We start from the raw sequence: 15,164 nt of genomic DNA, 5'->3' as shown, positions 1-15,164 counted from the left end.
CACTCCTTCCCACGGCCTGGGAGGTGGATCTGGAAGGCAGCACAGCAGCAGGGCACAGGCTGCTGTCCCCAGCAGTGACCTGAGTGTGCTGAAGTGGCAGGGAGCTGGCAGTGCTCAGGTAAGGGGCTGCAGCAGGGTGTCTGCACCGTGCAGGGCACCAAAGCCTGGAGAGGCTCTGACAAAGCTGCCATTATATCCCCCTGCAGAGCCACACTGACTCACTCTGCTCCTGCACTCAAAGAGCTCCTTTCACATGGAGGGCAAGGCTGGGGGGACCGAGATGGGGGCAACACATTCGATACCCTTGTCCTGCCTCTCCAAAAGAACCACTGGTGCTGCCTGGCTTGCCAGTGCAACGTGACTATAGAAATGTCAGCGAGCTGCAAGTCAGCTTTTTGTTTCCCCCAAAGAAAACAGGCAGCATTCTCATTAGTCCCTGTCTCTTCCCCTCGCACGCACTGATCTGTATTAGAGTTAACTGAGGCATTCAGTGAGGGACAAGCCCTCTCCCCACTCCCACAGCTCACCAGGCTTATGCTGGGAAGGGACAGCCACACACACCTCTGTCCTTTAGATGCCACAGGGGAGGGCTTTGGTGGAAGCAGAGATCAGCTGTGAGCTCACTGGAATTTAGAGTTCCAGTTTCTAACCCATCAGGCTTGTAAAACCAAGCCCTTCCCACCCAGCCTACTGTAATGCTGTAATTGCCTTTTTCTTCCTGAAGAATGACCCAGATTGGGGCCACAGCCCCACTTTGGCCAACGGTGTTCAGGAGTTGGGCCATAACGGAAATTCAGTTGCAAAACCAAAATTGCAATCCTATAATTAAGGTCAAAAGACAAAAAACGAAGTTACCAACAGGGATGCTGGGGTTAATCACTGGATTAATACTTAACACAAGAGTTCCTGAAAGACAGTTGGTTATGCATTAACATGTGAGGGGAAAGCTTCCCCTGTCACACCAACACCTGACTAATGCCCACGAGATGGAGATGATTTACATAAATTAATTGTAGTTTGTATTATTATACATGTCCTAAAATTACTGGATCTTTAAAATACGCTACTGTATTATTTGTCTCCCTTCGCCCTTCAAAAGAGTTATGTATGAGCTGACCACTGGTCTCTAAAATGTCTAAACAAAATCATTATGTCATTTCAGACATTCCCTCCCCCCTCATCTGACATCATGGAATGGGATGAAGAGCAAATAACAAAGACGTTTATTAACACATTTTTGTCTGTGGCAATGCATTTCAGAAAAGTACTAAACTGACCACAAAGCTGCCTGCACTTGTGTAGCTTTGGTAGTCCTTGTTTTTATAGACCACAAAAAATAGGAGCGCTATTCCTGCAACTAAGAGAAGCAGCTGGACAGCCAGAGAAGAAGCAAAGTCACATATCCCAAAAGAAGCTCTGTCTCTCCCAAAAAACACCAGAAAAAAGCATTCCCTTGTATAAGCCAGAGGGTACAGAGCCTCATCAAAAATGCTCCCTGAAATAAACAACTCAGCAGGTCTTGGAATAATGTGAAGTGAAAGGGTTAAAAAAGATAAAAATCACATGAGGGCAAATTACTTATGCAGTTGTCAAGCGAAAGCCATTTAATGAGCTTTACCAAATAGAAGAGCAAGTCATGAGGTTGATGAGAACTTCTAATTTTGCACCTGTCTGAAGGACTGTGTCCTTTCATCATCACCCGAGCTTCACCCTCTGAGACAAGACAGTGCCAGTCAGCTGTCCCCAGAATACAAGAAGCGAAAAGCTCAGCATCAAGAGAGTAAATGACTTGGCCAAGGGCATGGAGCAAATTCACCATCCCAGCATCAAATTCACTGCCCCAGCAATGTCCCTGCTGCCCTGCCCGCGGCAGGTCTCTCACAGAGCTGCACTGTCCTTGTGAGCACTTGCTCTGCCCTTTCAATGAGCACAGGAGAAAAGCTCCTTCTCCTGGGAGCCGCAAGGAAACCGGGCAGCTGAAAGGAAAGTTATTCGCTTTAACACCGCCCCAAACTATCGCAGCCAGGGAATCCATTCAAGTCTCACGGCAGAAAAAGGCGTCATTAAAAGGTAAAGAAGAAACTCCTCTCTCGGAGGAGATGCACAGAGGAAGCCAGCAACAAGTGCCGGCCCTCGGGCGCCCCGGGGAGCTGGCACCGGCTCTGGCTCAGCCTGCGGTGGCTCCTCTCCCTCCCTCTTTGGCACACATGTAACACGAAACTTCGCATCTCCACGACAACCAGCAACAAAAAAAAAAAAAAAGAAAGAAAGAAAGGCAGAGACAACAGCTGGCTGTCAGCAGCGGAGCAGAGAGGAGCCGAGCGAGCAGCGAGCCGCAGGATGAGGGGAGAGATGACGTGAAAAGTTTAAGAAGACGAAAGAAAAACAAGAGGAGAAGCAGAGCTGGCGGTCGGGGTAAGGCTGAGCTATCGCTGCTGTTCGGTCAAGCGCGGAGGGCTGGAGCCTGGGGAGCTCCCCCGGCTCGGTCAGCCATGGAGCAGAGCTTGGGAGGCGGAATTTGCTTGCCAGGGACACCAGGAGCCAAGGTGGCAGGAGAAAAGCTTTTAATGGGATTGCGGAGAGCTGCGCCGCAGCCGCCCTGTAACAAAGGAGCTCCGAGCCCGAGCGGGACTCCGCAACTCCTCTGCCGGTGACAAAGGCAGGCTGCTCGGGTTTCTGTGCTCGTACAGAACGTATGTCCCGATAAGCTGGTGACCTGATACAGAAATGGTGTGGACAAGGCAGCTGGGTCCGAGGCTCTGCGTGCCTTAGCGGGGAGCACAGGCAGGCGCGTACGAAACCTGGCGGGTGCCAGCCACGGCTTTTCCCGGAGCTCCTCCCAGCTGCAGCCAAGTTTTATCCCCCAAATCCTGATGCAGAGAGCTTAGAAAACAAACCCTGGTCGGGGAGCTAGCACGCTGTGCAAGTTAAGCATCTGTGTCCAATAGAAATAAACGGAAAGATTTTACAGAGTTGCTAATGAGAACATTTAAAAAAAGAATTCAGCCAGTGTATCAGGCACAGATGCTGGTTTAGTGCTCAAAGCAGCATGAGAACCACTGCTCTGAGAGGCACGTTCATGCACATACACAGCTCAGGGCTTACAGTAACCACACCGTCAAGTTTGAATGCAGTGAGAAGGAAGAGTAAAAGGATCACCTAAATACATGAAATTTTACAACACAGAATCATTTAGGTTGAAAAAGACATTTTAGGCGATTGTGTCCAAGCTTTGGTTTTATAGAGGTGTCCCACCTGTGCTCCCATCTCTGTTGTCCTGTTGGGTACAGGAAGAGGGGCTGGTAATGGAGACTGCCCTGATAAATCCCCATTTTCTGCTATCTGAAGCTGACTTCTCTGTTTGGAAGCTGCTGCAGCTCCCAGCACTGAGCTGGGACCCCTCAGCCTCTGCCAGCAGGCTCAGGGGCAGTCAGCTGTTTACAAACTGGAGCAGAAAGCCAAGTCTCACAGAAAAAAGGTCTTCCCAATCCTACATATGCCTGTAGGGAGGAATGTTAAGGATCAGGTATTTCCACTTCTCTCCATTTCCATTAACAAGGAATGGAGGGCAGGTCTTTCTGACCTAGTGTTGTACAAACATGGAATTGGAACTGCCTGAGTGAGGAGAGGTAGTAGTTCAGACCCACATGCCTCCAGCCTGGCCCTAAGGCTCAAGGGGATGGAGGGAAGTTTCCATCCTGCTAATGGAGAGTCTCTGTAGGTTGCTTGTTGCAGTTAAGAGAGTTTCTTAAATGAAGCATGTGAAAAAACAAAGTTTAGCGAAACAACAAATTAAAAAAATAAGGAGGGAGGAGTGAGGGGAGAAGGGCAGGGGAGGGAAGGAGGTGGAGAAACATGCCAAGTTTTCCTGGCCAAAATAAAATCTTAATGGGTTTGGCTGGGGGCTTGTCCAGCTGCAGCCATGCTGTTGATGTGTGGGGGGAGAGGCACAGCAATGTGAAACACATGTCTGGATAAAAACAGCAGGACATGGCTTGTGTTACAGCTGTCACAGTGCACGGGCCTCAGCCTGACTGCAACCAACAGTGGGTGTGGGAATGAAGGTACAAAATAATCCAAGTTTGACAGAGTGGCTCTTCTCTGTAAGACAAACCCTGAGCACAGAGCCTGCAGTGGGCCAGAGGCACCCACTGGCCAGCAGGGACTGTGAGGGGCTGGGAGCAGCACCCACCCCACAGCTCCATGCAGGCTCTGCCCATGCAGCCACAGCTGATGAGCTTCCAAACAATTCCTCCCAAGGCAGCAGCTGCTGCAGATGTTGATTTTTGAGCTCCTACACCCCAGTGGCACCTTTACTAGGATTAGTCCAGGATATTTCAAAAAGCTCAAAAATGCATGTAATTTAGGAGACTTGTAGATGTGAGATCAAGGACAGGGCACAGAAGTGGCTGTTACAAGGTGGAGGAGTTTCCAGCACTCTCAGGGCCTCCAGATGCTGGACCTCAAGCACCAGCTACTGATAGATCCCACTATGTTTGTGAAGTCTAAAGGCACACAGCTACCTCTCAGTCAGCTTCCTGGGAAATGGATATTTTGCTAATATTAGAATAGACTTTCAGGCTAGATTCAAGCATCACCAACCCTAAAAAAAGTTCTCTTGTAGAAGAGCTACAGGTTTATTTTTAAAATTGACCTTTTCCTTTCATTGGATGGTTCAGTGTTTTGGTTTCCCCACTTAAAAAATTTCTAGTAGTGAGGAATTATCTCATGAGGTTTTGTGGACATGTTTGTGGGACGGACTGGAGAAAACCAGGGTGATCTGCAGAGGTGAAAAGACTCCCAGCTCAGTGCCCCAGTGGGCACCTCTGCTACTGAAACTGGGAATTCAGTGCCTTTTTACATCAATCTAATATTAGGTTGTAGGGAAGAGAAGGCACATTTACACTGCTGCCTCAAAACCCATCTCCAAATAGTGGGTGGTGGAGATGACAGGGTATTCTGGCCAAAGGGTGAACCAGGCAGGGCAGCTTTAAAATCTCAGGAATGTGTGGCCTGCTCCAAACCAACTGACAAAGTCCCAGCTTTCCTCCCATGGTATTGAGCTACAATTTACCAGTTTGGGTGTGTGCTGTTCAAGGGCTGAATTCTCTTGATACTGGAAACTATTTTCATCTGCTTGGGAATGAATTATAGGTCTGTCTGGCTCTGTGCACTCCTGTTTTAAGAAAAAATGGGCTTGTCTGAACTATAGTTAAGATTCACATGGCTGGTCAGCTACAATCATGGCAGCAAACACTGCATTAACAATGATGAGAGAAAACCATGCACTGATAATACAACTGCATTTCTATGGCCCTTTTCATCTCAGCAGTACACTAAAAGCTTAGAACAATAAACAATCATGCAGGAATTATGACATGTTACACCAAAATGCATCCACTGTAGGCACACCTAGCAACCCAGCATTGTTTGAGAACAGGAAGCACTGCAGACCTTATCCATATAAAATCAGAAGGACATTTCAGGGACCAAGAACAAAGCTGGTACGTTTTGAAACTGGCCAAGCCTTCGTTTTCTTTAAAAAGTGGCCAAGTACAGTCAGAGCTTATTTTAGAGTTTTAGACCAGAATAAAAAGCATCCCCTTCCTTTTGGCTGCTCAGCACCCTGCTTCCATGAGGTTGGGCTTGCCTTGTAAGATTTCCTACCAGATAAGCCTTCACAATCCATACAGGCTTCCCATCCCTGTACAGGTCCAATTTCAACCAATTTATTGGACTAGTCTGAGTAAGAACAACACAACATTTGTTTCTTCAAAGCCCCAGTCTTAAGGAAAAGCCAAGGTTGCAATGAGAATGTTGCCCTGGCATTCTACTTGATGGGAACATCAGGAAGAACATCCAGTAAGGTCTCTGGAGCCATCCTGGTGTGGGCAGTGGGCAGTGGAGGAGAGCCAACTCACCATCACTGGGACTCGCTGCATTAGGACTAGAGGCATTGGCAGCTTCTTGTTCCCCCCAGAATTCCCCCTCCCAAAGCTTTATCTCCACTTGTAGGTTACTAGAGCAACAAACCTATGCAAGCACAGTAAAACCAATGGATCAGGATTATGGCAAGAACAATATGAGAAGCATGGCTGGGTTAGGAGCAAACAAGAGTGGAAACCACACTTTCATCTACATCCATCCTAAACAGGCTCAGTGAACAAAGTGTACAAAGTACTCAGCAAAACAATGGCCAGTTCAGTTTGTAACTGCAGCAAAACCAGGGACTTGTTGCCTTTCTATCTAAAGATTTCCAAGCATGCTGGAAACTTGGACACACAACAATTAACAAACAGAGCTCTGATGTGGTTCCATGTTCTGCTGTCTGCAGAGATGAAGTCACCCAGCACTGGGATGTGATGACTTACCCAAAGTCACAACCAGGGAGCATCACTGGCAGGCCAGGGAGACTGCCTGTATTTACTAACTTCCAGTCCTGGGGCTAAACCACAAACTTAAATTTGTGCTTTTTGCACTAAAAAAGGCTGCTCAAATAGCCCCAGGGATATGTGTAAACAAGTGTCTCATTCTCAGCAGCAAATTTCAGCTCACCCACTCCCTACAGTTCACCTGTGGATGCAGCTGTGTCCACACACAGATCAACACAGACCAAAAACCCCAAATGTACAGCAAAAATGCAAAACCAAAATGTACAGCAATTCCAAAAGACTCACAGCACCCTCACCAGCTTCAGGCAGGCACAGGGATGTGAGACCCTACTGTACATGGTCATCTCAAAGCTTTTTTCTTGGAAAAAGAAACCTCCATATGCAGCCAGTTCACAGCAGAAAGGAACCTTGATGGAGGCTTTTCTCTTGAATGTCTAGATTGAGGCTTTTTAATGGCTTTATTCTCCAAGGGGCTGAGCAGCCAACTTCTTTGAGTGCTTCAGCATGGCACAAGTCCATTAAAACAACTCAGAAAGAGAATTTCAGTGCTATTATGGCAATTTTCACAGCTTTCTTCAGTGGGCACAGCAAGATGAATCTGCATTAGTGCTTTCTGGGAATCTAAACCTATGTAAGTCCTAAACACAGGACATGCACTCCGGTTTTCCAGGGTCATGTAATCCTTGCAGCTGAGCAGCACACCTGCAGCTGTTTGCCACTGCCCTGCATCATTTCTGTGCTCTGTCCTTTCAACCAAGGCTAATAACTCGTGGCACATGGCAGAATGGGCCTTTTTTTTTTCATCAAAACCAAATAAACCCAAATTAAATTATTTGTTTTATTCCCTCCCCCTGCTGGGCCTTGCAACATTAGAGGAGGGCAGAAAGGTTTGACAGTCTAGTTCCACTGGCATCACTGATTGGATGAGTTATTTCTTAAGTCAAAACCATGAATTTCAGGCTGCCACCCCATCCCAGCAGGATGTCACAAATGTCTGCCTGTGACAAGACATTGTATTACTTTCTTTTCTATGTGAGATCTTATCTTGTCTCTCTTCATCTGATTTTCACTTCATTTGAGCTCTAACTACAGCTGTGGAGCAGAATTTCCTGACATCAGTCTGACAATGTGTTATGAAGACCACATTGCAGTGTGGTCATTCAGGACTTCTTCCATGACATGGATGAGTTACATCAGCTCTGCTGCCCTACAGTCAAGTCTCCTCAGTTCTGGAGGGTTCCCATCCTCAGTGGGTGAAGTTTTGAGGAGGACAGTGATGAGCAAGAAGAAATTCCCAACTGAGGGAAACACTGACAGACAATTATATTTTCTCCAAACTCCTGAGAATCTCTGAGGTACTAACACTCAAGTTAGGCTCTTCCATGGAGTGGCTCTGGAAGAGCCACTCAAGTTAGTACCTCAGCACTCCAGGCCTAGAAAGTAAACTGTCAGTTAAGGCCCACAACCTTAAGTTTCAAACCTCTTAAGACTTCCCTGTTTTAATAATTATCATTAGAGTTACTGCTTCAACTGAATATCCTGCACCACCTGGCCTTTACTACTGTTGGTGACTGGAAGCTTTTTTCAACACAATATAATAAAACAAAAGGAATTAATTCTCACAGCTTCACTCTGTTATTGTAATGTCATCACCTTTGTGTTGTAAATGAGGCAGATGCATAAGACAACTGGTTTAAATTACACTATCTTACCCTTGTGCTAATCTCAAGGGTAAAATCTTGGTTCCACTGAAATCAATTGGGAAAAGGTCACATCAAAACTAGTCCTGAAGAAAGATTTTACATCAAAAGTAGAAGGGAACATACAAAAGTCTATTAATGTAACTGGCTTTCTTGGAGGAGTTTTACTTTTTTCCTTTAAGAATTATTTTATCCTTCACCCTTTTGCCTTGCTGCAGAAGCAGAAATCCCAAAGCAGAGAGTCCTTGAAGCAGCAGAAAGTGCAGTCAATCAGAAAAACATTTGCTTCCTCACGAGTAGATTGGAGACTGCACCACCACCATCAAACTTTGTCCCTGATGTAATTCAGACCAAGGTAAACAAGCAACATTCCTTGCAAGTTTTAGAATAAAAACTCCTTCACTCAGCTCCAGATCAGGTACCATGGGTAGAGTGGAATGTCCATTACAGAGACAGGCTTTATAATTTTTGACTAAGCACTTTGCTAATCCACATGCAGTTCTACAATCAGTAGAACTCAGTAATGTTACCCTGTATAACCAAATTTCAAAGCCTGGCTCTTATACCTGTTGCTTCTGATGCAACCCAAAGCATGGCATGGAAGTTCACAGCAAATTCGTTATGAGGAGAGCTTCTGGACAGGCAGAAACACCTCCAAAGGGAACAAGCATTTTCAATGTTAAAGCCAGAAATTTTATTTTTTGAATTTTTTTCTTCTAGAGCCAAGAACAGGATACACAAATCATTTCACCTCTGCCTCATCCACCATCTCTTAGAATGGAAACAAAATTGAAAACCTGTTAACACAGAATCCTGCAGCACTAAGAATAAAGCAGCCGTTTCTGGAGAAGCTCACTTGGGGTATGCAATCATCTGGAAAGAAGTATTTAACCCTAGTCTCAAAAGGTGACCTTTTCAGGTCAAAAGACCACAGCAATGCCTCCTTCCTGAATTGCAGTGATCTTTCTGTGGATGTGGATTTTCCATCCACCCCCATTTCTAAGAAACCAGCTGGTTCCGATTTTTATTCCTTAGCTTGGATTTAAAAGAACAAAGAAAACCCTTTTTGAATTGCATAAACATACAAAACTAATTTAACTTGGCACTGTAGTACTTAAGCCCAGCATGCAAAGAAACAGCCAAGGTCTCTGTCCTCAGTGTGTTTAGAAAAACTGAACTCCAAGCATCCATTTGTTTGAGTAACCAAGCCAGATGTTCAATAAGGAACTAGCTGGTTTGTTCTGGAAGTGCAGACTTGGTCACTTGGCTTTGTGTTATCACCAAGATCAGGATATTAAATTGCAATGTCCAAGTCCCAAACCCCAGTGTTGCCTGTTACAACACACAGAAACCAGTACATTTTGATATAATAATGAAATAAGAGTTGTAACCCATTCAAGTGTTGACCTGTCTAAACACTTGTTTTAGGTGGAACTATGGATATTTCTCAAAAATATCCAATTCCAGTTCCTAATTGAAGCAAAATTTGAAGATCCATAGGTTTCATAGTTTGTTGCAATGCCTCCTAAAATCTTGCTCATGGGGTGAAAGAACAGCAAATATTGCTGACAAAACTGAGGCCCTTAACTTTAATTAGACTAGTAATATTTTCAGTACAACAGCTCCTGGTGATCACTCTGGGAATAAAGAAGGCCTAAGATTACTGAGCAGGGCAGGACAGATTAGCTCCACAGGGGAGATATCTCCCTGACAGATCCAGGGGCTTTTGCTTTGCTCATGATCAGCAGTGATGGATGGAATCCACTGTTCAATTCATATATTGCTCTGTGGCTTAAAATAAAAAAAAACCACCTAAATTTAGCTTTCTTTATAAAATTGCATTCATCTGTAAGAACTTGAAAAGCATCCAGCTGTCTCTAGTGAATGCAGACTTTAACTTTTAGTATCATATACAGTAAAACTGGTTAATAAAAGATTATTAATGCTATTGTATTGAGGTGTTGAGGTAAATGCCTTTTTTAAGGTATTTTGAGGTAAATCCCCCGTTTTTTTGAAGTGGGTTTCTGTACCTCAAAGTGCAAGAAGCCTTCAAGGGAGTCTACTTTGTGTTATTCAGTAACAAACAACTGAAGACTATGTACAGTGGAGTTCAGCATTCAAGTTGGGTTAGAATTGCATTTGTTGCTGGAAGGACAAGTTAGCACAACTGGGAAAAAAAGTGCTTTGATTGGGTGAGAGCCAAGGGCAGGCACTGTCCAGTCTAACTCAGTGCCTGCTGGAAGAAGTGTCCTTGCAGAAGAAACACCGTTTGGACTCTGCTTAACAGTAGTTGACAAAAACACCCTTGAAGCTGGATTTTGAAATTAAAACAGTGCCGGGACACGTAGACAATTAATAGTTCTCCACCTTAGCTACTGGGAGCAAGGACTGAGACCAGATAAACTTGTTTTCCTTGTGATCACTGGCTGTATAAGAAGGCTGGCAGCTCCCTAGCATTAGTCAGTGAAAAGGTTTATTCTCTGTTTGGTTCTCCTGCAGCATAAAGCCTGGAGAGGTTGTGACAGAATGTCTTCTGAAAGCTTTCTGAAGGAAGTTCAAGCCATTGGTGAGAAGTTTCTCCTCAAGCTCCAGAAACTGCCCAAGGCTGAGCCAGTGGAGATTGTCAGTTTTTCTGTGGTTCTTCTGTTTATTGGTGAGTTTGTGGATGGAGGCAAAGGGGTGTCAGAATTTCTCTCCTCTCCTATGGGGGCAACTTGCTCCACAGGCTGTGTAGGTGGGTTGGTGGTGTTGGCTGTTGTTTTCTAGGCTGTGCTCTAAGGCCCAGGTTAATTCCTGGGTAATTTTTAACATTCAGTGTGTCTCTTACATGGTTGCAGAGCATGACAGGAAACAGTACAGCTTTCCCCAAAGCTCCCATTTTAAACATTAGTTAAATCAGGAATATTTTAACCAACCCAGAGCTGCTGTAATGTTTTGATGCATAGGAGATAGTTTATGACAAATGGTACTAGAGCACCTCCCTGCCACAGAAGACACTTAAGAGGGGCTCTGAGTGTCATTCTTGTATTGGCTCAGTGGAATCCAAATATACTTCAGAAGGGCCTATTTATTCTCCTCTGATAATGGCAAGATCCCTCCTGCTGCTCTGTGTGGGGATGGCATGGAAGGATCAAGAACTGTTGGATCAAGGAGGATGAAGTTTGTTTATATAATGGGAAAATAAGCAGGAAGGAAGACAGGCCCTGCTCCTCAAAGACAGGGCTTGCTCCTGGCCAAAAGGAAGGGTGTGTATTCAGCTGGACACTCCTCCCTGGGCTGGAATTCACAATGTCACACCTGCTGCTTTATTTGGTTCATCCCTACAGCTGGTTCCCCACAGGTCAGGTTACCTGGCAGCCCAGGTCCAGGCTTTAAAGGAACACATGCACACACAGAGGCATGCTCACACTCTTACATGTTCTGCAGGATGGAACATGTCATCCTTTTCTACTCCAGATAAACTAACACATCCCTGCCAACACCTGCCATCCTGGCTAGAGGACAGTCAGTTAGCCCACTGTTCTGTGAAACAAACCCCTGCATTTGAAGTATCTTATTTTTTCAAGCTAAATACAGAAGAGTAAAGCCAACCCATGAGTCTCTATGCTTAAAGAGTATGCTGAACTCACTCTTCAGAAATACAACTGCCAGTTTGAGTAACCAAACTCCCTCGAGTCTGGTTACTCAAAAATCCAAAGCTGGATTTTCATGCTTTCCAGGCACATGGCTGTGCTTAGGTACTGCATGTCAGCTCCCAAACAACAGCCCATTAAGTAGGTAAAGAAACCCTCACATGGTTTGGAATGTAGCTCTTAAGGTCTTGAAATGCCTGGTAATGATTGTCCAGATTAAATGGAAAACCAATACAAAGGAGCAGGAACTTAGGAGGAGGAAGATGGGGATATAGGGAAAAAAGATTCTCAAGAAACCAGGCTTTGCTCATTTTGCTGCTCACCAAACAACTTGGAGGAGACATAGGGTTACTCTGCAGCAGGAGGAGGAGACATAGGGTTACTCTGATTGTTCCTATGCTATGAAGCAATATCCTTTGTTTCTCTCTGCAGTTACTGTGCTGGTGCTCACGATCATTGCCTGCAGTTGCTGCTGCTGCAGCTGCTGTGGCTGTGATGGACGCCCTGATCCCAGACGCAAGAAGAGCCAAGTCAGCCCAGCTGCCCATTCCTGAAGTGACACAACCTGCTATCAAGGACACACATGGATATCAGGATTCAGTGCTATGGGAATGACTTTCCACGCTAGCCCACTGAAAATGGCAATAACAATATTAATGAACATGACTCAAAGGACCAGAAATCATAGCATGGAGTTCCTTCTCTCTGTGATAGCCATAACTGCGACCAGAAAAGTAAAGCTCCTTTACCATCACTGTGGCCCTCTTCTGGGCTGGGATGGGGTGGGAGGAAATGGACACAGATTGCTGAGAAAAGAGAGAGCTTTCCCAAAGACAGCCCTGCAGCTGGGCCAGCTGAGGATTCCCCCCAGGACATGGAGCTACGAAGCAAAGCAGAGGCCACGCACACAGCCACACACGAGGCACTGCCTGCTCTCCTCACCAGAAGGATGGTACTGGGCATTAGTAAAACCCACTGACACCACTGGGGGGTCCAATTGCTCAGGTCATCATGGATCAAGGCCAAACTTGCTTCAGGAGACACGTTTAGCTGAGATATCTGCTGGAAAGAACAAATAGTGGACCGTCTCCTCCCAATGTGCCAGCTGAGCCTCTGAGTACAGCTCGTGTCATTTCATTGGTGATATGATGATGGGAAATTGCCAAAGAAAACAGATCATGTGGAATACTCTTTGTAAATAGAACGATGATGGCAAAAGGGAAAAACTCACCAATCCTATGGTTTATTTTGATCATTCTCTGCTCAACATGCTCCCTCTCCACCCCCTGTGGTTCCTACCCTTCTGCTTATTGCAGATAAATGGCTCTTGCAGAGCATGGAAGCTCCAGGAGATGAACAAATCCCAATCCTTACTTGAGGGATCTCTGTGCCTGACTCTCTGCACTGTGTGCAGTTTATTTTAGTAGACATGAACATGATGCCAAGGGTGTGTTTATGAGCAAGCACAGAGGCATTTCAGAGGAGTGACACATGATGGGAGCCATCACTTCAGGGTATGTGTGCAGCAGCTGACAGCGGGCACTGTGACAGAGCAGAGCCAAGAATGGGCTGCTGGGCTGGAGTTAACAAGTGCAAATAAATCCCTTTTCCATGCTGCAGCCACTGTGCATGTTTGGTTTACACTCTGGTGAACTTCCGAAAGGGATTTACCGACGTACAAGGCTGTGGCACAGGCCACCACTTCCACAACTAGCCCAGCACAAGAAAGTCACAATTCTGCACTAAACTCTGAACCACTGGTGTCTCAGCCACAAATGGGAGACCAACCATCTTTGTGAGAAGGTATAAACAATTACATTAATATAGAGAAGTCATCTTTTGACTCTGTATCCCAACTAAGTGTATGTACCAAAGCCAATGTCTAGCTAGGGAGAGCAGAATCATCAAGCTTTTAACAGTGGGCTTTAAAATACTCTTTACACTTCAGGAGGTACAGAAAAATAAAGAAATCTCTGTATAGAAATGTATTTTCTCTGTTGCCTGCACCCATATTAGTAAAAGGCACATTACTTCAGCTTCTTATGTATTTAATGCACTTTATTTTTTGCCAACAAACTGGATCTAGGTATTTGGTATTTTTGTACTGCTGCACATTGGACTATATCTGCAGCCAGAGACACAGTCTAAGAATTATAAGAAAAAATAAAATTCCTAAAACTACCAGTGTTACTTTTAAATTAATAAAAAGAAAAACTTTCCAGTGAAAAATGAGGATGTTCTTTAGAAATAAATATTTGAGCTCAGCTGACAACTATCCAGAGCAGACTGCACTAGCATGAACTATTTCATGCACAGTCACACTGAGACAACAAAGTGTAAAAAAAAATTATTAGGTTGTCCCAAAGCTTTCACTGCCAACCAACATGTTAGGGGGAAACAATCTCAAGCATGGCATTAATTTAAACATTCAGATGTGCATCACACCAACCTTCTTTCACATAAGTCTTTGCTCATTTCACTCACAAACAAGTGGCAATCAAAGTGACATCAGGAGCCTCAGAATCTCTTTTACAGAGACAGCCTCAACAGATGTTTTTGTATCTAGATTAAGTCACAAGACACAGGGAAGAACAGAGCTCACTTTCTTTCCAGGCTTGTGCTAGACAGTGCCAGCTGCAGACATTAACAGCATCCCATTGAGGGCTGTTCCAGCAGCATGGAGCCAGCCTGTGCAAAGACAGGGGGAAGCTTGGCAGGCTGGACACACACCAAGGGCTGACAGGTTGCTGTCACTGGGAACAAGCTGCCAGGCCTTATCTCAGCAGGAAAAGCCACAAATGCATGTTTCCCAGTGGTGGTACAAGTTAAACCACTGACAGATACCAGGCAGAGGAACAAGAGAAATGGCTCCTGTCTTATCTCAGCCACTGCGAGTTCCTGAATTAGAAAAAGAATAAACACAGCAGTGTTAGAAAAAGGGAAGGAAAGAAAAACAGGCAATCCTCTAAAGGATTCAGGTGGCTTTCTGGAGCAGAGGACCAGCTACCATGTAGAGGGGGTCAATTTCTACACACTTGTTTGGACCTCACAGGCCTGATGTTCTGCTTTGGACTGTTTTGTAGCACTGCACTCAGCTGGACTATTCCTACAGCTGTGATTCAGACATGTCAGTTGTTTGCCTGATCTGCTGCTTTCTTGCACGCATTCAGGGTAACCTGAAAGATGCCAGCAATTGCCCAGCTTCCTGCAGCTCTTCAGCTTCTGCTGACTACAAACCTGCTGGTCCCTGGGTCCCTGCTCAGCACTCACATAAACTTTTGTGTTTTGGCTTCAATCAGTACTCAAATACAGGCACCTACAGGGAGCAGCAGTGAGGATGGATCCTCTTGTTTCAACCTGCAGAGGGAAATTCAGAAAAGCACAGAATAAGGCAAGGCTACTTCTAACACAGCAACTGCCATTCATATTGTGAAAGCCTA

General features: G+C 45.2%; 2 protein-coding genes across 12 annotated transcripts in view; one reads left to right on the top strand and one right to left on the bottom strand.

The window, feature by feature from the left end:
* The window catches only part of RECQL5 (RecQ like helicase 5), a 37,996-nt gene that overhangs the window by 10,284 nt on the left and 12,548 nt on the right, over positions 1–15,164 (bottom strand). The window contains exon 8 of one of the 9 annotated variants that reach the window (XM_077188467.1): positions 13,981–14,622. The exons of the other annotated variants lie outside the window; for them this stretch is intronic. Coding sequence (XP_077044582.1) covers positions 14,601–14,622 — 22 coding nt within the window. The 3' untranslated portion in view covers positions 13,981–14,600. Of the gene's footprint in view, positions 1–13,980; positions 14,623–15,164 lie in introns of those variants that run through there. 9 annotated transcript variants of the gene reach the window in all.
* On the top strand, positions 1,983–13,905 carry SMIM5 (small integral membrane protein 5). Of its 3 annotated transcripts, XM_054645313.2 has the most exons (5): positions 1,985–2,415; positions 8,311–8,447; positions 8,813–8,953; positions 10,592–10,745; positions 12,157–13,905. In XM_054645313.2, the coding sequence occupies exons 4-5, from the start codon at positions 10,619–10,621 to the stop codon at positions 12,276–12,278; spliced, it is 249 nt and encodes an 82-aa protein (XP_054501288.1). In that variant the 5' UTR covers positions 1,985–2,415; positions 8,311–8,447; positions 8,813–8,953; positions 10,592–10,618; the 3' UTR covers positions 12,279–13,905. The 3 variants fall into 3 exon arrangements, with proteins under 3 accessions (XP_054501289.1, XP_054501288.1, XP_077044583.1); XM_077188468.1 differs by lacking the exon at positions 8,311–8,447; XM_054645314.2 differs by lacking the exons at positions 8,311–8,447; positions 8,813–8,953 and having other exon boundaries at positions 1,983–2,415.

The sequence above is a fragment of the Agelaius phoeniceus genome, chromosome 19 (assembly GCF_051311805.1).
Source record: "Agelaius phoeniceus isolate bAgePho1 chromosome 19, bAgePho1.hap1, whole genome shotgun sequence".
Lineage (NCBI taxonomy): Eukaryota > Metazoa > Chordata > Aves > Passeriformes > Icteridae > Agelaius > Agelaius phoeniceus.
Note: the sequence above shows the minus strand (reverse complement) of the source record. Positions and strands in the feature narration are given on the sequence as shown.

Coding starts and splice junctions, on each gene's coding strand:
- SMIM5 (XM_054645314.2), top strand. CDS start 10,619: ATGTCTTCTGAAAGCTTTCTGAAGGAAGTTCAAGCCATTGGTGAGAAG. Junction 10,746..12,156: donor TGTGGTTCTTCTGTTTATTG/GTGAGTTTGTGG, acceptor TTCTCTCTGCAG/TTACTGTGCTGGTGCTCACG.